This window comes from Carassius gibelio, chromosome A20, assembly GCF_023724105.1.
Source record: "Carassius gibelio isolate Cgi1373 ecotype wild population from Czech Republic chromosome A20, carGib1.2-hapl.c, whole genome shotgun sequence".
Taxonomy (NCBI): Eukaryota; Metazoa; Chordata; class Actinopteri; order Cypriniformes; family Cyprinidae; genus Carassius; species Carassius gibelio.
The window spans coordinates 15,165,801-15,188,043 of NC_068390.1; the positions used below are offsets into that span (position 1 = coordinate 15,165,801).

The window sequence follows — 22,243 nt, forward strand, 5'->3', positions numbered from 1 at the left end:
TCCTGTTTTCTAATCTTCTTACTTTGTGTGATCGCTTAAACTCTCTTCAGTCACCTCTGATTCCTTCAGTCATCTGCTTATTTCTCTTTGTGTCATCTCTTGTCTTTACTTGCCTATCAGTCTTTCCTTACTGTTTATACAAATTATTAAGCATTTGGCTCTGGTTTCCAGTGACATCATCGCACCAATTTGGGATTACGCTTTCACTGGCTCCATAGTTATTTATAAGGTGCAAACTGCATAGTGATAAATTCAGACAGTGTGGATTGAATATAACTTCACTCTTTGTGTGTGTGTAAATTGGTGCGTGTTAGAGAGCAATTACCCCACACAGAGAGCATGTAAACAATTTCCAACATTATACCGTTTATAACTTTTCTTAGCTTATATTTGTATATATTTGCTGTCTGAAATTTTCACTTTAAATTGAATGACATGGGGCCAGATTTACTAAACAGAGCAATTCCAAAAAAAGCGCTAATGGGAGTGAACATTTCTGCAGGTGATTTACTGACAATGCGCAAATTAAAAAACACAGACACAGCCAGATCATTTCCATTATGATAAACAAATCTACCAAGAGCAGGTACAAATCTGTTTTGGGGGGTTAAAGGAACACTCCAATTTTTTTGAAAATAGGCAAATTTTCCAACTCCCCTGGAGTTAAACATTTGAGTTGAACCGTTTTCAAATTCAATCAGTCGATCTCCGGGTCTGGCCGTAGCAATTTTAGCTTAGCTTAACATCGATCATTGAATCTGATTATACCGTTAGCATCTCGCTCAAAAAATGACCAAAGAGTTTTTATATTTTTCCTATAATGTGTAATATCACTGCGCCTGCTGCACCCATGGTACAACAGCAAAGTTCCTTGATTATTACGCCGGAATGAGAGAATAGTTCCTAGCCATTTCAACCTAAAAAATCATAACTTTTCATTTTCCGTCGGTCTTAGTACACACCTTGGAGGGTTCCTTTAAAAAATAGTGCAAATACCAGTCATTTGACGAGCGCAGACATTAGTGAATCATGTTGCCTGGTTCATCTTAATACACTTTAATATTTCCATAAATTTTGCATCTGAAACTTCTACAAATGCATATTCAATAAGGTCAGGCGCAAATATAACTGTCCATACCTTTTCAGCACTAATTCTTCACTGCGCATCTTTAGTAGCCTGACAGTACTATTTTAATGCCAAAAGACGGTTTGCGTTGGTGCAAGCTGTTAGTAAGTCTGGCCCGTAATGTTTTTAAAAGTCAGACAAAGACTGTTAAGACTTTAAATAAACCTGTATCGGCTCTGGAGAGGTGGATATAGCTTTTTTAATGTGCTCAAATAGGATATCAAGCTCACTTTCAGTCTGGCAAAGCTCTGCCCATGGTCATCAGAAACATACTGTACATATTGTAAGGATGTTTTTCACTAACATTAGTGTTTTTAGTATGTAGATACTATTATAGGTTTTCATTCATATTTTCAATGTTTTTATTATTATATTTTCAAATCTGTTTTGATTTTTGATTTTTACATTTATTTTATTTTTTATTTATTTTAGTACATCAAGTTAAACTAAACGATATATTTAATTTAAAATTTTAACTAAAACAAGAAATGTTTCCTTACTAGTCGAAATAAAATGTTCAGTTTTTTTTCTATTTTATTTTATTTTATTTCAGCTAAAATTTATTTTATTTACTTATAAGTAACACAAATGCTTTTATGGCTTTAGTTTTATCTCAGTTTTCCCCATAATCCAAAGACATGCAGCATTGGTGAAATGAACACTCATTGACTGTGTGTGAGCTCTGAGATGGATTGGCCATTCGTTCAGGATGACCTGAGATGCCTGTGGCCCAAAATGCTGAAATAGGCTCCAGCCTCCAGTGACCCTGCAGAGGATAAAGCAGTTTGGAAATGGATGGATGGAAGGATAGATGGGTTTTAGTAGTTTTAGTGAAATATAATATCCCTGACCAGCACTGAAACAATTTCTGACCACTGATTTATTCTGAGGCAAAATATAACCCAGCTGTTTCTATATTTTCACCCGGTTTGTTATATGTGACCTTAAACTGGGTCACATATAATAAAAATGTTACTTCACTTGAAGAAATCTTAATGGATTGTGACGGAGCAAAAAGATTGATTCACTTGTCATTGCCCGACAAAATGTTTTCAACTTTCAGCCAGGATGATTCAAAATTCCCTTTTTTTCCAGTCACAAGGTCTCTTTCTTGGTTCAAATCTACATGAATATTGCAAGATGTGAGAAATGTTATTTGATTTATATCTGAATGTTTTTTTGAAAGATGACTTTGTAGTGTTGATGATTTGTTCTCTCAGGTCTGAATGAGGTTTATTTTAGTGTTGCTAATATTTTCTTTAAGGGCACAGAAGAAAACCAGCTCAGTTTCCTTGATGATCCACACATCATCACCAAAGAGCCCAGATGCCCAACCCCGTCGCTCCACACTGGTCCAGCCGCTTTCTTCTACACCACAGAGAGTAAGAAACATACACTTTATTATTTTATTATTTACACAAATTATACCTCGTATTTTGGCACTGACACTGTATACTATAGAGTGCTGCAGGATGAATGAGTCCTAAAACCTAAAAACAAGTTAGTAATAAGTTATCTACTACAATGACAATGTAGTAACAATGGAATGACAACAGCAGATGGACTATCGTACTCTCGGGAAAGATCCATAATAACCACACTTATTGTCTCTCTTTCTGCCTCTCTGCCAGGTCCAGAGTCCAGTTTCTTCACTCTATGCTGGTGATGCTCCTGTTAAAGCACCTCCTACCTTTACTAAGGTAATGACACAGCCACACACGTTTGTTTTTGAGAAAAGTGGGGACACCCCATAGGCATAATGGTTTTTATACTGTAGATACTGTATATTCTACGGTCCTACACCAACCCTAACCCTTACAGGAAACTTTGTGCATTTTTACTCTTTCAAAAAATAAAAATAAAAAACTCATTCTGTGTGGTTTATAAGCGTTTTGAAAAATGGGGACATGGTTATGTCCTCATAAGTCACCCTCTCCTTGTAATACCTGTGTCATACCCATGTCATTATTCAGAGTTGTGTCCTGATATGATAAAAGAACAAGAGCACACACACACACACATTTTAAGAAATTGACAGATTAATCATTGTATGAGCTGTACCACATTATTCCAGGCCTGCTTTGTGTGTGTCGGTATCTGTGTGTGTGATTTGTCATGTGACTGTCTGTGCAGGCCTAGGCAGAGGTTCAGAGTTCTATGCCAAATGCTATGTTTGCTTAGTATGCTAAATCATTTTCCACCTTCTTAAGGAAAAAAAGTTTTTTAACCCCCCCCCCCCCCATTATTCCACTCCATCTTTCTTCTGAGAGACTTTAAGAGATGGTGTGCATTTTATAATAGATGGTTTTGTGTCATCATCATAGTCCAGAACAAACAAGCTCACAAATTAAATGGCTGGATTGTAAAGACATACTTCTTTACCTGAACTTTAAATAAACCTATAACATGTCATGTGTAACCAAGCATGCTACACACATTTAAACAAATCTTCAAAGAGAATGAACAGAACACAAAGCAACTCACACACACATGTATAAACAAACTCTTCTTCTTTTTACTTTCATGGCCTGCTGACAGTTTCTCACCTCTGTGTCTGTTATGTTTTCAGTCTTTAAGTGTATGTATTTGAGAATGAAAGAGGTTATGAAGAAAGAGCAGTCTGTTCTCTTTCCCTTTGTTTACCTCTCAGTCTGTGTTCCTGCGTTTCTCTTGCTCTGTAGATGTTGCAGGATGCGCAGGCATCTGAGGGTCAGGTGGTGGTCCTGGAGTGCCGGGTGAGAGGTAGTCTTCCTCTGTGTGTCCAGTGGTTTCGAGAGGGCCAGGAGATCCAAGACTCCCCTGACTTCCGCATCCTGCAGAAGAGTAAGAGTAACTCAGACAACAATTTAAAGTGGCATTCAGTAATTCTTTAGCAAGTGTTAACATCGCTGATCTTCATGTATTTTATTTCAGGATAACTCAATGATGTTATATACTGGGCTGTCATCTACTGACATTGATTTTTATGTAAATGACACACATACTAGGGTTTTTTAAGGTCAAGTCACACAACAGACGCAGACAAACCATGACAATCGCCTGATTACAATATGTCACTTCTCACACATTCCAAGACCCAGCAAATGCATGTTTAATCATGTTTAATCTGCAAAATCAAGCACAGATTCCTATGGGGATAAAACACAGCTTTTTTTTTCTTCATCCAATTTTGTGAATTTAAGTGAAGAGCTCATCCAAAAATGAAAAATTCTTTCAATATTTACAATTTAGATTTTTTTCTGCGCAAAAGTCATATGGAACACTTATATAATACTTTTATGGTAAATTGACATGCTTATTTTGTACTTGAAAACCTCAGAGTGATCAGCATACTCTTTCAAACTCTCCTTTTGAGCTTTAAACAATTAAAACATTGAGTTTTGGAGAAAAAAAATGAATAAATGTTAACAGAATTTTCATTTTTTTGAGTAACTATTCAAACTAATTGAGAAACTATGTTTGGTTTATTGGTTGACTGATAACTAGTGATTTGCTGTTTTGTTTGTGTTTCTCTCTTAATTCTCTTAATCCCTTTTTCATCAGAGCCCAGATCCGCAGCAGAACCTGGTGAGTTGTTAATTCCTGCTTCCACTTATCCCCTGTTTCCACTCCTCTTATTCATAAAAACACTTTCCTCCAGATACATGTGTACATAAGGATTTATCAAGATTATAATTCTCTGTAATCCCAACAATTGTGACATCATTACTATGCAATATGCGGTACAGACTAGATATGACTTGTGAACAGTGCAAACGTATGTCAACGCCGCTTATGAGTCACAAACTTTCACACATATCAGTTTTTGTGGATGTGGGTGGCTCATTTCGATGGCTCAACTTCTTGCTCTTCGGGTAGTAACTCTCACCTCTATCTTTGGGTGTTTCTCAATCTAATAAATAGAGCAGTAGGACATGCACGGCCTAGGGAGTCATTCATTTCTAAGTCTGTCTCATTCAAAATCAAATTTGTCTATAGAAATTCCCAGATTGCATCATGAAAATCAGTAAGTACCGACCAGTCACTCATTTCACAAATCATAAATGTTGTGAATTCGTCAGAAAAAGGGAGGGAAAGCACATTTCATAATGGTTTGTTAGTTTGACGACAGTGACGACAAATAATGCATGATACACAAATTAAAGATTGAGTAATATATATAGTAAATCTGTTGACAAATACCACCAACATTTTAATATGATCCTTGTAATTTGCTAGTGACAAATTGGTGTTCAGTTTACTGACTCACCTCATAGGAAACGTGGAAAAGGAATGAGACACAGCCTCTGTTTGCGGCAGTAGACTGCTCTCTGTTATCAAATCACCTCTGTAAACATCAATTACCTGTCTAGATTCACCACACCTGTCTGTCTTATTGTCTGTCACCTTCCTCATTACAGGAAATGTGATTCTCGTGTCTCCGGAGAAAGCATTGTTGGATGCTCCATAACAGTAGATAATGTTGTAAAAATGGCCACTTATAGTTGCTTGTATAGTGAATTAATTTGAATGATTTAAGTATTTGTGTTTGTGTGTGTCACCGTGTAATTGATTAAATCTGTTACTGATCTGGCATTGCTTGTGATGTTGATGACTCTTTGAATTGATGGCTCCTGTGATTTGGTCTTGCAGAGGAAATCTGTACTTTGGTGATTGCGGAGGCGTTCCCTGAAGACGGAGGTCTATTCTGCTGCACTGCAGCTAACCAGTACGGCTCAGTTAATAGCACTGCACAACTCACTGTCACCCCAGGTGCGTTTACACTGTATCTACAATAACTATATACTGTATGAGATTAAAGTTCATGGTAATGTAAATATTAAAGTAGCCTGGTGATATGTGCATGAGGTTCAAATTTAAAGAAACGTATTCATGTTGAAAAAGCCATGATCAAACAGTTTAATAAATAACAATCTATCTTAATCAAATGTTTGGGGTCAGACTCAAGGGGTCAGAGAAATTTTAAATTCTTTTGAAAGTCTCTTTTGTTCACCAATGCTGCATTTAGAAAACATGCATTAAAAACAGCAGTGCTGGTAAACATTATTACTATCAATCAATTAATCGATCAGTCAATCAATCATTTTATTCTTGTGATGGCAAAACTGAATTTTCAGTCTTCAGTGTCTAATCAATCTTCAGAAATCATTCTAATATGCTGATTTGAATATCAAGAAATGTCTTATTATTAGTAATTTTGCAAAAAAAAAAGAAAAAAAAAAGTACATCCTAATCATTTATTGGAAAATGTTATACTTGTTTACAGGTTTTTTTGATAAATAGAAAAAAAAATTAGTTTAATGAATCCTAACTGAATAATTGTAGAAATGGTCTTACTAACCCAAAACTGTTGATAGATATATAATATTACCAAATTCTTGAAGAAGAAAGAATATTTTTTAAATAAAGACTTGCTTTCAAAAATATATATCTTGTATTAAGCTTATTTTCTTTTACAAGCATAAATCATAAATTATTTAAACAAAACTTAGTGATGTTTACATAAAGCTCTTTACACATCCAAAAAATAAAATAATAATCACCTTGTATGACTTTATTTTTTTTTCCTGCGCAAAGGGAAATGTAACACTTTTATAATACTTATATTGTAAATTTATAAATCATAAATGACTTAAACAAGTGATGTTTACATAATGCTCTCTCTTTACACAAAATGAATGGCTCCTGTTTATGCCCTGAGTCCAGTATTCTTTTGAGTGTTAGATGTAATATGACATGAGTTGAAAGAAGGCCAAAAGAATAAATAAACCTTGAATAAAACAAAATTAAGCACAGTTAACAGTCAGTCAATGGTTTCAACATTACAGCATGCTCTCATATTTAGTAATAAATATAAGTGATGTAACACAGTGATTTCATTTCTTTATTTCATTTATTTACAAAGCGGTAACTAAAAATATCCTTTCCAAAAAAGTCATAGTAACTCCATCTGTGATCTTTCTGACATTTTAGACTGTGGTACATCTTGAAAACATGTCAATTGCATGAGGCCAACCAGTCACATCCTGTCCACAACACTCCAGAGTCGGAGTGTGGGTGAGGAGAGAGGTGATAGCTTTATGATAGAGTTAGTTTACTTATATTTCCAGGAGTCCTTAAGCCTCAAGTTTACCACAGAGCCATTTAAAGTGAATCTGAGACAATCTCAGCCATATTTCATGTCTGATAAAGATTTGGATTATGTTTTATCTGTGGATTAACTGTTTATCCAGGATTATGGGTAGTTATAATACATTTTCTTCCTCTTGAGGTGTGTATCGGCATTTTGCAATGATTGTTAAAGCATTGTAAATACTGATTGTTCTACAATGACAAAACTAAGAAATGATTTCCTGTATTACTCATATACCCCATATTTCCTCTTTTATTCCACTGAAGTGGATTGTGACGTGGGTCATCTGGATTTCATCACCCACTTGACAGGAAAAGAAATCTGTTCTCACCCTATAACGAACTGTACTATGTCTTCTGTTATCTTTGATTTCTAGTTGTTGAAGAGTTGCCCAGCAACGGCGTCTCTGGGGATGATAGTGTGTTTGAGGACAACCAATCGTTCCCGCCTCCTCCTTCGACTGAGATCAGTTTGTTGGAAGTCCCACCCAAAACCCCGCCTAGTGCAGAGGCCTTCCAGATCAATGAGCTGGACATCTGGCCCATGGTCACTGCGCTGCCTGTTCAGGTCTCCACCGATAAAGAGCCCCATGAAAGTCTAAATGACAGACCTCTACAAAATGGTCAGACCTTAAACAAGCCACCAGATGAGAGTCTACCATCACCTTCAAGTGTGAAGGAACCAGTGGCTCCGCCTCCATCACCTTTAACGGTTAAGGCTCCACCCCTCCCCATCAAACCCAAACCTAAACTGTGAGTACTGCAGCTGAATCCTGTACATCATCACAACCTTGTATTTGTGAAGCTATTTAAGAGTTTTGTAACTTTTAGCTTTGAATCCATCCATATGTTAGTGCAAGTGTTCACATTTGGCAGATAAATGCATTTCAAGTTTACAGTGTTTTTCAGGGAAAATGAACCAAAATGTTGATGACTCATCTTGCACCAGACAGATTTTTATCCAATCAAATGCACTGTAGAATGAGAATTTCCCTCCTACTAACACTGCCTGCTACTGCCTAAAGGGTAAAAAAAAGCTTCCACTAGGAACTGACTTTTAGAGTTTGTACTGCATTCAATTAAATAAAAGTACACAACCTTTCAAAATTTTGGGGGCAAGATATTATATTTTTTGAAGAAATTAATATTTATTCAATAAGGACACAGTGAATTGATCAAAAGTGACAGTAAAGACATTTATTATGTTACAAAACATTTATGTTTCAAATAAATGCTGTTCTTTTTAACTTTGAAGTATTCATCAAATAATCCAGAAAAAAATTATGTATCGCATTTTCCACAAAAATAGTAAGCAGTACAATTGATTACAGTACAGCTCATATAGGAGTGATTCTGAAGAATCATATGGCACTGAAGACTAGAGTAAAGGTGCGTTCCGTTCGACCGTAAGTGTACTGCGAAGTGGACTTCACAGGGTATTCCGCCATCTTAAGTGAGATTCCAATCCGAAATGAGCGAACATGTTTAGTTCGAAGGGCACTGAGCACGGCACAGGGAATAAGGGAACATGGATACATCACTTCACAGGAAGTGGAGAGCAATTATCCCCCAAGTGTCATTGGGCGCAGCATGTCATCACCAGTCAGAACGGCCGTCTTCGCTGTCATCGTTCATATTCATTACGGATTGTAAAAAGGTATGATAATGTAAAAGTGACTAGAAGCAGACGAGGCTCTGCCATTTTTCTTTATTTAACTTTATTTACCTCAGTGTTTACTATACGGCTGTGCACGGGAAGAAGGCGCACGAGACCGCTATGCAATTATATGACCATTTATTAAAAACACATATAGGCTATACAGTTAACCAAATAAAAGTTTATTTTCATATCTGCATGACAGCACGGCTTCAATTCTGTTAATAAGTAATAGCAGCAATTGTCAATTAAAGTGTATAATAAACATACGTTTTTCATTATATAGTACTCAATGATTTTTTATTGTATAGTGTACATATTTTAAATGTGATTGTAAATAAAAAATTAAATATGAATGTAGTCTTACATATTTATGTCATAATCTTTCTTTTACTGTCTATGCATAATCTGCGCGACCCCATCGGTGACTTTCTTTGATGACGTTTGCAGGGCGTTCCAAATGAGCGATTATTGTCAGTGAAGTCCACTTCAACTGATATACCGTGCTCAGGGAGTAGGGAGCAGTGAACACTGCGTAGGGACCCTGTCGAATGGAACGCACCTTAAGACTGCTGAAAATTCAGCTTTACCACCACAGAAAATAAATTACATTTTAAAATATAATAAAATAGAAACTCATTTTAAATTGTAATAATATTTTACAGTATTAGTGTATTTTAGTGTATTTTAGATCAAATAAATGCAGCCCTGATAAACAATTAGAAACTTCTTTAAAAAAACATGAAAGATCTTACTGAACCCAAACTTTTCAAATGGTGGTGTACTGTGCAGAGTGTCTGTAAGTACAGTATGTAGGTGTTTAGTATGAATACAATCCATCATAATGCCACTTTTATGTGACCAATGACTTTAGATGTGTTGCTCTTCTCTGCCATTAACAAATTTAATGTCTCCTTTTCTGTGGCCTCGTGGGATAATGACCAATGATGCAGAGTATGTCATCCGATTATTTCTTCATGAATATTGCACAATCGGACATACAGTTTATTTGACGTGCATCTTTCATCATATTAAATAATATTAAAGTAGCCATATTTTTAGTATACCCTACCAGCAATAAACATAAAACATCAAACCAATAAACATATTGTAAGTGAAATAAACGCAGAAGTGTTTCTGTGGTAATGTACTACCCCCAGCTGCCTGTGTATGTCAGTAGGTGGTTTAATGGGAAAGCCCCACTTAGAGAACAAATGCATTCCATTCCTTTATCACCATGTCAGAGACCGGGCATTGCTGCGTGCCGTAAATCACTGGGTGATGCGTGTTTGCATATGTGTTAACAGTTGTGCTGTGACTCCAGTTGGGTTTCAGAGGGAGCAGTTGCTTTTGTATTGGATGTATCTGATTCTGCGCTACTCATCATCTGTTGTAGTGTTAGTGTGTCAGCACTGATCTTACTGTGGATTTAGGTGTACTGTTCAATGCCTGAAGGTAGCTGGCTGTAGATTACTTAGTAGGTGCAATCTTACTGTAACAAGAACTGTTCCAGGTTTAAAACACAGCATCCCTAAGTTTAGGGTCAAGATAAGGTTAAGTACACTTCCCAAGGGCACAACATTAACATGCAGGGCAAACCAGTACCTACATGCCTGCGATTAGTCCCAGTGACTCACTTGTTCTAAGAGCTCAAGACTGCGGCTACAATTGACAAAAAACATTTATGACAATTAGTTATTTTTTAATTGGTCTAAGCTAGTCAGGGAAAGATCTTTATGTGAGTTTGTCAGACTTCATCTCGTTAAAGTGTTCACTTCATCTCTGATTCGTTATGTAGTATGCATGTAATGAGAAGAACAAAAACATGCAGTTTGTATCTGACTTTAGTGGTTTGAATCAGACTCAGTCAGTGAAATGATCAGAGCTGCAGTTGAGTTCACAACTCGCTAAACCAGTCCATTTTTAGTTATTCATAATTAGTCTGTTTATAGAGTAAAGATAATTACAACATGGTGGTCATATATTCTAAAGAAATGAAAGATATTTTACAAAAATAATATTTTTCACTGTTTAGAGGTCAGAGTGGATGACGTTGCACCCAAAGAATCATAGCATTTAACATTAATCAATCGTTTTTGCTTACAGCTAAATAAATGAGAATTGTTACATGAGCTTTTATTCTGGCTGTGATTAAAGCTTGAAATTGCAGATACATAAACGTGAATTGCAGCAACATAAAAGCAAAAGTGTCTCAGAGGGAGGGACTCTTTGTTGACTCTATAGGCAGAGCCAGTCTCATATAAAAATATTGTTTAGCTCTGTAATCTTGTTTGGATTGTGTGTGTCATTGAAGTTTGTGTGTATGAATGTGACATTAGGCTCTTGTGGTCACATATCTTTACACAGGCCTACTTATTTATTTGAAAAGACGATTCAAGTGTTTGTATCTGTGGTTATTGACTGATTTCCATTTGATTCAGATTACTTTCCTTCTTTACAACCCTGGAAAACTAGCATGTGTGTGTGTTTAGTGGGTGGGTGTTAAGAAGATATATAAAATAAAAAGTAAATTGTGTGCATTCGCGTTAGTGTAAACTCAATAAATCATATAAATGGAAAGCTTTGCATTGTGTACATGCTGTACCAGGAATACAGGGCAACATTTAGTCCTTGTGGTTTTATTTGTGACTTTCCTCCATACATTTCCCCATTCATTCTGTGATTCCAGATCAGATGAGCAAGCAGACGACCTCTCAAATGAAAGGTAAAACAAAGTATAGGTTGCTGCGACCAGAGTGTGAGTAACGTATATGTGCGTGGGTTTGACGGGCATGTGAATAGGTATGAAAGGCTATGAAAATTGTTTCTTGTCATAGATGAGGTTCAAGCTGAGGTTTAAATGGCATGCTGTTTTGTAAAACCCTGTTTTTGCTCGAGCTTCTGCAAGTTATTGCCATAAAAAGCTGCTTCCCCAAAAGTTTTTCCACTGTAACGTCACAAATCAACTGCTAGAAACAACTCTTTCTTCCAGCAGTAGTCACTTCACCTTGTCATTTGGTTGTAAAAACAAGAAATGTATAATTGTACCATTACCCAGGGGTGATTTCTGCATGCTGTGTGGCAGGTTATCGTTTCTCTGCTTCCTCCAGGTACAAACAGACCTGAACCCTGCCTTCTGACCCACTGATCCCGTTTAGGCATCCCATCTGATTTCCTTTGGATATTCCCATAACTTGCTGTTCACATCAGTGCTTTGAATAAAATGATGAAGTGGGAATTTAAGGTCACGTTGTAGCTGCTGACATTTAACTTTTACAGGTCCCCTGCGATCTGAAACTTTATTTCAGCATTAGGGTGATTTATTCATTACATCTGTGATTATGTTGTTTGTTGAATTACCATAAATTAGAAGACAAGTGGAAAGTATGAGTTTGCAGCTCCGGTCATGTTCTTTGAGTAAGCTAATAAAAGGGTGAGAAACTTCACCTGGTTTCATGCGATGGGCTTTGGGCTTTTGCTGGCACAACAGCATTGCTTTGATATGATGCATGTCTTATAAACTAAAATCGATCTGGTGGTGCCTACTAAAAGTCTTTAATTTGGAGCAATCGCTTGCTTGTAAATATGTTAGTCTTTTCTCAGCCATTTCTCCCTTCTATAGCTAGTCAATCTTGGGCAGTCTACCCAAAAATGAACAGTTTGTCATAGGTCCTTCACCCTCATTTCATTCCGAACCTAATTGGCATTTTTTTTTTAAATGCATACTGTTCACACTTTTCCATATAATGAAAATGTATGAGGACTGGGGTCAAGCTCCAAACTGACAAATAAGGCATGTGTGATCATATAAACCATCCTTTACTGTTTCATAATTTGAAGAGATCTCCTACTAAAAAAATTACTTAAATGTACCTAAATTTAACAGTTTTAAGACATTCATTGCCAAACGAAATACAAGACCCACATAAATATACCAGCTTGGCTTTGAATTTATGTTGGTGGGGCATTAGATGTGGTTTTTCATTGTTCAACCATGTGTTGAGTGAACATCCTTCATCGTTTAACACCTTTCCACTGTTCATATATATTAACATGTTAAAATCTCTTCACTTGATCCCTTGTTAGCTCTCCATGCCTATGATGCTACACCCTGCAGCGATACATGCCATACAGGAAACTGTGCAGTGTGCTTTGGCAAATTTAGTTTGACAGCTGGAGGGCCCTTGTGATATAGCATGTCCTTCAGCACAGGAAGGGAAAGAGAGATAGACAGAAACAAGAGGTGTGAATGAGCAGGGTGTTTAGCGGGTGTACACCTGCAGGCAACTCAGAGGAAAAACTTTGTTAGTCAATTCTGAGGCAAATATGGTATATAAAAATTAACCTCATAATGAAGGCACATTACTCAATTTGTGACATTTATCTGAACAACTAAATCCCTGTTAGAGCCAAGGTTTTATTTTCAGAGGAGCATCTGAGTAAGAGAGAGATGGGTGTGTGCACCTCTGATTTATGAGCTTGGTGGGCTGAAAACACAGGGGTTTATGGGAACATGCTTCACAGTGTGTCAAGTCCGTACCACGTTGAAATGATAACACCTGGAGATTGTAAGGAAACACAGAGGCAGAAAGTGAGAAGACTGTCTGCATTATGCTCTAGGGTAAACGTGCGTTCACACATGTACATTTTCAGTATGTATTTTTGTGTGAATGATGAATTAAAGATAGGCAGCAGGTGGTGTCTGATATCAGTGTCTGATATCAGCTGTACAGGTTGATGTATGTGTGTGTCGACATAGTGAGACATTTCACAAAGCCCCTTTGAATTAAAGCTGGATTATAATACAAACCTGTTTGTGCTGTAGGTTTGTGTGAGGGTGAAAGCCTTCTGAAAATCTCGTTTGAAGACTTTCTTTTTTTCCTGTGTATCAAATTAACATCAATTCTTCCTTCATGAGAACACAGGATATGTTTTTGTAAATGTACTGCCTGTTTGGTTTTGGATTATATTCATGGCATCAGCGTAGTGGTTATTTGATACCACCACTCACACTGTCTGAAGATTTCTGAGAAGTAAGCAAGCACCTAAAGTGTTCTGATACCAGTTGGCGAAGACTATATACCCGACATGACCAGAAGAAAAAAAGTTGGTTTGAGCGCAGGGGTCTCACAACTTTATATTATATATACTCTGCAGTTCAAAAGCTTTCTTTCTTTCTTTTTTTTTAAATCCAAAAAAATTAATGCTTTTATTGAGCAAGGACACATTAAATTGATTTAAAATGACACTTTTACGTTGTTAAAAGTTCCGTTTCTAATAAAAACTGTTCTTTTGAACTTTCTATTCACTAAAGAATCCTGAAAAAGAACTGGAAATAAATTATTATAAAACAATAAAACTTTTGATTATAATGCGAAATGTTAATGGAGCACCAAATCAACATTTTGATTACAAAAGGATCACAGAGTAATAGCTTCTGAAAATTCACCTTTGCCATTACAAGAATAGATTATTAAATTACATTTGAAAATAATTGTTTTTATATTAATGTTTTAAATTGCAACAACAATGTCACACAATTGCTGTTTTTACTGTATTTTTTTAAACTAACCTTTTGAATGGACATTTATTCATTTAATTGTAGAATATAAAACAAATATCTTTTTATCAATAGTTTTTTTTTTTTTTACTAATTGATCGATTGATAATTCATTTTATAAAATTACCACTGAATTTAATAGCCATTGATCACCATGTAATACATATATTTTTTAATTTATAATTACTATTATTTTTGGTGGAAATTGCTTTCATAATCCACTCAATTCAAATATTTTCAAAAATATTCAAAGGTTCATATTTGCAGTTTGAATCAGCGTAATGCTTTTGCTATACACAATCTCTAAAAACAATAACTCTTTTGCTCCAATTATGGAGTTGTTTTGAGATTTGAGAAATGTAAGAAGTAATACTCTTACGTCATGTTGTTCTTATGAGATTTGAGATCAAACATCTGTGAAAGTGAATCATTTTTAGCTTTAACTTTATTTTTTGTACCATGTTTTAGTGACGTATGAAGGGTGAGGTGAGGGGTAGAGCAGATCCTTTTAAATTCTTCCAGGAAGTAAAAGCTGTTGTCTCCTGTCAGAGTCAGCCAGTCAGACAGTAATCCTTCACTTCCTGTGACAAAAGGACCAGCCTGTGATGTATAAATGCACCATATTGACTCAGAGGTCATGACCCGATGAGCCAGAATTCCACACCCCACTTCATCAGATGTCTGTGAGCCAGACGGACGCAAAATGTCTCCTAGGAAGCCTCTTTGAAGTAAATGATGCAATAATTTATCTCCTTATTCATTATGTGTTTATATTGTAACGATTACTCACCATAACAGTGAGGATTTTTGTTTATTCAGGATTAGTGGATTGCCATGGTGGCAAAAGTAGATGAGAGAAAGACAGACAGAGATAAAGAGTGAGACAGAGAGGATAACAGATGAGAAAGGAAGTCTTTAATCCTCGCTGAAATGCTTGTATTGCTATCTTCATGCCGACTGCATTGCTGCCATACCGCACCGCCTGCCACAAACCTCCATGAGCCGCAGCGGGGTTGTTGTCATGGACACTAGAGACAACTGCAGCAAACTGAGGGTTGTTCTCAAACAATCCGGTCGCATTTCAGTGAGCTCTCTTATTCTCGACCGCAACCACACCAGATTTCTCTCAAATGAATGGGGCTTTTAGTTTCAGATTTTACAGTGCTGATGTGGTTATTGTGGTAGTACGTCTGTTTTATTCTGATCAATTTAGTTCCAGTGAAGGAGGTCTAATAGCCTGAAAGACCTAACTTCATTTCCCAGTCAGTGGTAGTAGCTCTGAATTTCATCATTTCAGTCAGGTTCTCCAGTCAGTTTTTCAATTTAAATCATCATGGTAGTGAACACAGATAAAGCTTTAGCACTGAGGTCACGGTGTACTGCTAAAACCATGCTAGCGCTGGTCAGCCGGTTGCATTTCTGCCGAGTGACTAAGCGCTGTTTCTCAAAGTTGCATTGTTTATAAGGTGTTGCTTGTAAAAACCCAAATGGTGTATTAACAATCATTTTCTTGCACAGGCGTTGTGTGTGGTTTAGAAGCACATCCAAATAAAACCCGCATATAGTGATGCTTTATAAAAGAAAAATCCATTTAAATGCTACAAAAAAATGGTTTATTGCGGACGATTTTGTTGAGCGACACAGATCCCCAAACATTTTCCTGAAATTCTTGCACCATGCAGATAAAATGCACAAATAGGTTTTTCTTGGACTTGTGAGCCTCATTTTTTTAATTAACCCAGAGTTTCCACTGTGGACTGTGACTTTTATTTAGTGTTTATTTACATATGACCATTGAGACTCATAAAAATAGTGTAGATAGTTGCTAACTGGCAAGGTAGGTAATTACTTTAGCAAGTAGCCTGAAAGTAGGTACAATACTGTTGAGGTTGTAAATATTTTTAGAAAGAAGGAATAAGTCTCTTATGCTTATCAAGGCTGCATTTATTTGTTAAAAAATACAGTAAAAACTGTAATTTGTAAAATATTATTAATGAATTCATTTTATTAAATGTGTGTAAAGTATAATTATTCTTGTGCTGATTCATCAAAGCTGAATTTTAAGCGTCTTCAGTGTCACATGATTTATTGCTCAAGAAACATTTCTTATTGTTATCAATGATGAAAACTGATAATATTTTTTTTATGGAAACCATGTTACTCATTTTATTTAATTTTTTTCAGTATACTTCGATGAATAAAAAGTTCAGAAGAACAACATTTATTCTTTTGTTACATACACTTTAGTCTATAGTGTTTGATCATTTCAATACACCCTTTTAAAACAAGTGTGGTCTGAAAGTAGTTATTGATGATGCTTATATGTGGTTATATAAATAAAATACACATTTTAATTACCCCAGCATGAAAAAGTTAAACAAATTTATCATAGTTAACTTGCAAAAACATTAGCTTTGTTTTTGACCAGTTCAGCCAGTTTACTGTAGAATGATTGAGCAGCACTGTGTGGCCAAGAAGTGCAGAGTGAAGACTACGTGCAGTCCTTATAAGGAGACGGGGGATGTGGGATTGGCTGGGGGATCGGAGGCTCGGTGCCGTATTGGCTAGTGGTGTTAAAGTGACCACTGGGAACAGAGCAGCTTTCCAAATATGGAAGAGAGAGTCCAGAACAGGCCACCATCTAAATAAAAAATAAATAAACAAATACTGGAGAAAGAGAAAAAAAGTGAAAGAGAGAAGCAAAAGTGGTTTAAGAGTCAAAAAACTAGTCATTTAGAAATTATGAAATAGTTCAGATGCTGGTTATGGAATACAGAATGATAGTTCACATTCATAGATTAAAGGCCATATTTATAGAGGTTTGATGTAAAACGGAATACTTTTAGTTAGGTACAGTTTACCCAAAGAAGAAAATCCAATTACTCACCCTCATGTAATTCCAGAACTGTATGACTGACTTTTTGCAGAACACAAAAGATATATATTTTTTTATCAGAGTGGTCCAAAACAACATTAGAACTCATTGAGTTTCAGGGTATGGACAAATCTTTTTTTCTATTTTCATTTTTGGATGAACCATACCTTAAGTGTATGACTGCTCAAGAATGGGGGTGATATAATGAGAGAGCGGTGCACTTGTGTGGAGACAGGATAGAAAATTAGAGTCTTAACTGATGGCCTGGCCAAGAGCTTAAAGGTCTTTGTCTGGACAGTAGACAGAAATATTTGGTATATGAGACACTGATAGTATTTGTGAGAAAGAGACACTATCTATGACACATTCTCACAGTCTCTGGCACTCTGGGAATTGCATTGTTTACAGATTTACAGATAATTGTTTGGTTATTTAGGAATACTGTGGGCAGCCTGACTGTTAAAGGTGAAGTGTGTAAGATGAAAAAATACTTAAAGCGATGGTTCACTAAATTTTAAAATCCATTATATTAAAATTCATTTACAATACCTCATGCCATTCTAAACCTCTTTGACTTTCTTTCCTCTGTGGAACATAAAATATATTTTAATGACTCAGTGGTTTTTGTCCATGCATCGACTGGAAATGAATCAGCACCAGAACAATTTGGTTACCACATTCCCCAAAATCTTTTTACATGGGGTAAACTATCACTTTAGGTATTTCGGTAATTTTAAATAATTTTCAGTCATACAGTATAGTACGTTCAGTTATATAAAAGTTTATACATTTATCAATGTGTTTTGAACTGAGTCAGATCTGAATATGTACTATTGGGCTTTCAGTGTAAAAAGATATTAACAACTTTAAAAATGAGTGTATTTTTTTTTTTTTTTTTATTGCTTGATGGCTATTGTAGTAACTGACACCAGCAGATATCAGCTTGCTATTTACTGGCTGTTATGAGTCAGTCCTGAGGATAGCATGAGCTCTAAACAGAGCGTTCCTCTCTGCCAGCTGTAGGAGCGACTCATGGAGGCGACTCATCTGTACCCCGACACAAACACACACGAGGGCCAGGAGAGGAACATAGAAGAATACAGAACACTACTTAAAACAGACATTAGACACCCAGAGAGAAATGATAACTGTACCCCTACTCCCATTAGTCTAAAATAAGTCTGAATGTGTTCACACATACACAAATAAAACAACAGAACACAATTGTCAAGAACAGAAAATGAACTGATGGGATAAAGAGGCTGGAAAATAGTCCAGAATGTTTTATCTAAGGCAGATGTAGAAATTGTCAGTAATCTGTGTCTAGTAAAAAAAATATACAGATTTATCTGAATAAACAATCTCAGATTAAAACAATCTTTTGAAATTTAAACAAAGAGAATGACTGATGGGAAAAAGTAAGCCTTGTAGATAATCTAAGATTAAAAAACAACAACAGTAATTACAAGGTTTTAGATAGTGTTCTTGTTCCCTTTCGAATGTTCACTCTCGTTATGTATGGGAAAACTCTTTTTTTTTTCATACATAATGCTTGTTCCCTTATCTCAGGGAACTGAGGTTACGTCAAGTAACCAACAGCATTCTTTACTCTAACTTTAATTTTAAGTGTAAAACAAAAATAACATGTGAAATTGTAATATTTAATTTGAATCTTAACAGTGCATGTTCGGTTTACATGCTTTAGAGGATTCTTTTAAAACAAACTTATATAATTTCCAAGAGCGAGATGTTATCTAAGGTTTAGATTTGAAGGTTTAAACAGTGAAGGAACAACCCAAGGCCAGCATATGGATTAGGAGTGATGTAAGTTGCTTAAATTTCACTCTTTCTGGATGTTTTATATTAAACAATCTGGATTTATTTTATTATCATGTGCTACACTGACATTCATAGTTTCTGTTTAGTTTATTATCGCTGGTTTTGTAGGCCACATTCACACAGCAGCAGAATACGGTTGTCAGTTCTGATTTTGAGTTCCTAATACAATTACGTTCAGACACAGTACGGTTAATTACAGGCTACACACCCATACATTTTCAGGACCCACAATTGCATTATTGGAAAACACGTGCTGTGTGAACAGAACCGGACCGGCAACACTTTCACATCAAAGAGAGAGTATTGCATGTTTCCATGTGTGAATATAAAATAATACTACAATATCTGATGGATAGATTGCGGCTCGATTAATCCATAGCCACATCATAACTACGGCCCTGCTTGTATAGTACACTTGTCAATTAATTTGAGTATATTTAGATTTATTGCTGATATGGTTCTCCCCTTATTGATGAACGATTATTACAAAACAACCGTGCCTAGTGTGAATATGCCCTTAAATTACAAAATAACAAATTCTCCTTTTTTATTTAATATGAAACAGCCACAAAATTGTATTTCTGTTCACGTTTGTTTTAAATTGTATTTACTGGTATTTTCCAAAATATTATTTTTTTGCATTTTTGATTAACATCCCTTAATACTGAAACTCCCCATCCTTTAGTTGTGTTGTCTTATGTTAAAGAGCTTTAAAACATGTCCTAGCTCAAATACTATATTATTATGAATAAATAAATAAAAAGAATACTATACACATTATTATAGTTTTCCATTATTTATATGTATACATTTTATAGCTGAGCTTGAATAAAGTTGAGCTTGGGGACTTTTATTGTGGAAGTTTTTGAGTTGCCGGACTTTTATTGTGTCAGTGTTGCTCGAAGAGTGCAGTCAGTGAGTCAGAGCAGGCGCTAGAGCGGGACGCCGCGTCACTCAGCGCGTGTCTGCGCGTTCACTATAAAGACAAGAACAGCTGAGACAACGCAGCAGACGCAGTCCCCACACGCACACACACACTGACACACACCTGTAAGGAATTACCATCTGTACTTGCGACGGGAATAACTTTAACGAGGTGAAAAACAAGGTACACACTTTTTCTTCTATATTTAGAGTAATTTTTATGGATGAATGTAGGTAATAAGTAACTTATTTCTGTTTATTGATGCTGATATGATATGTGAGAAGAATACATGTTGAAATGTAACCATTTAACACTTAATGGTTAGTTATGGATTTTTTTTTTTTTTTTGTCTTTTTTTAATTTTTAGGGCAGAATGTTTTACATGGAACATAATTTAATTGGGTAAAAAGTTATGAATCAAAATGGACAAAAACAAATAATAAAAGAGAAAACAATTTGATGTGTGTGTGTGTGTATATATATATATATATATATATATATATATATATATATATATATATATATATATATATATATATATATACACACATACACAGTATGATAATAAAAGGAAATAGAAAATTATACTTCAAGATAAAAAGAAAGAATTAGAGTTAGTACAAGAATAGAATAAATTAAAAGATGTACAGAAATCCTCTGCTCAGTAAAAATAACTAGTCAGCATAGTTTTTCACAGGATTTTGGCAAGAAAAGTAGGTTATTCAAACTCAAAGCTTCCAAAATATTTGGAAAAGATGCTGTTAGTGGCTTTGTCTTTTGCACTTGCGTTCCAAGTTGAAATGGTTGAATGTTTAGCACTAATGTGGGTATGGGTTGGCACTTCACTCAAGGGTGCAATAACACCATTATGTGATGGTTTGCTTAGTGGAGTTTTGGTTCATAAAAGCCATTGTACTAACCGTTTTATTGCCAGCAGAGACTGGTTTGGACTCGACCTTTCTTTGTCGCTCCTTGTTTAGGGCTTATTTCTCTTCTATTCGTACCCCTCCTGTTTCTCTCTCTCTCACTTTCCCTGCTGGTAATCCCATTTGATGGTGATGGGTGATGTCTTTTCGGCCAATCCAGAGAGGAATGTTTTTAGCTAACATTCCTACAATCCAGACATATACACACTCCGTGAGAAAGAGAGAGTGAGCAAGAGGGATTCAATGAGACATTCTATGTGAAAAAAAAACAAAACAGTCTGGTTCTGTTTTATGTGCTGTGCATGCAATTAGAGAGAAACAGATGGGGGAGGGTCTGAGAGAGAGATGGTGAAAGCAAAAGAGAATAATGGACTGTGCAGGTTAAGACTTTGTGACTAAAGATAAATAGAGTGGAAGAGAATGAAACGATAATGAATGGGTCTGAAAATGAATTGCTTTGACTCTTCCTGTAACTGCCATGACTGAAGGTTTCATTCATGCTTTCCAAAGAAGTCTTTCAAACACACCTCTGACTAAATGGGCAACAAAACTAAGTTCTGCATGTTAAAGGTTTCAGAATGAACAATATATTGCTTCTGTGTTGGTTCTTGGTTGAGGTTTCTTTCAAAATAAATGCTTTTCTTTTGATTTTTCTGTTCATCAAAGAATCCTGAAAATAATAATAATCTTTTTTCACAATAATATTAAGAAGAAATAAGAATAAGTGACTATAGTAATGGCTTCTGAAAATTCAGTTTTATAATCACAGAAATAAATTACATTTTTAAATATATCCAAACAGACAACAGTTATTTCAAACTGTAATAATATTTAATAATTTTACTGTTTTTACTGTATTTTTTATCTGATAAATGCAGCCTTGGTAAGCAATACAAACGTCTTTCAAAAACAACTCACTGACTCCAAACCTTTAAACCTTATATTATCCTGCTGTCATCTAAAAATCACTTAAAGTTAAACTTCATAAATGCTAATAATCGAATAACAATGTTAAAAGTAATCTCTGTAATGCATATATTTCATTGTAGCATTTCAGATTAAATGGTTTTAGTCATTAAAGCAATAATCTTGCAAACTTTGACAAATCCAGTGTTATTTACTCAAAACCATTCATTGTATCAATATCTTGTAAACAGGACTTTGTATGCAGATGCACTGACAAAAGACCCTGTGTGAATAATT

At 35.5% G+C, this 22,243-nt stretch overlaps 1 protein-coding gene across 7 annotated transcripts in view; it reads left to right on the top strand.

Annotated features, from left to right (window-relative positions):
* LOC127938924 (palladin) overlaps window positions 1-22,243 on the top strand; it is a 178,781-nt gene that overhangs the window by 135,172 nt on the left and 21,366 nt on the right. For 4 of the 7 annotated variants that reach the window (XM_052535841.1, XM_052535845.1, XM_052535843.1 and 1 more), the window contains 7 exons: window positions 2,391-2,508; window positions 2,758-2,826; window positions 3,808-3,949; window positions 4,670-4,693; window positions 5,759-5,878; window positions 7,636-8,011; window positions 11,605-11,640. In XM_052535841.1, the coding sequence (XP_052391801.1) occupies window positions 2,391-2,508; window positions 2,758-2,826; window positions 3,808-3,949; window positions 4,670-4,693; window positions 5,759-5,878; window positions 7,636-8,011; window positions 11,605-11,640 (885 nt within the window). Of the gene's footprint in view, window positions 1-2,390; window positions 2,509-2,757; window positions 2,827-3,807; window positions 3,950-4,669; window positions 4,694-5,758; window positions 5,879-7,635; window positions 8,012-11,604; window positions 11,641-20,115; window positions 20,298-22,243 lie in introns of those variants that run through there. The other 3 variants (XM_052535842.1, XM_052535844.1, XM_052535847.1) reach the window with 2 other exon arrangements.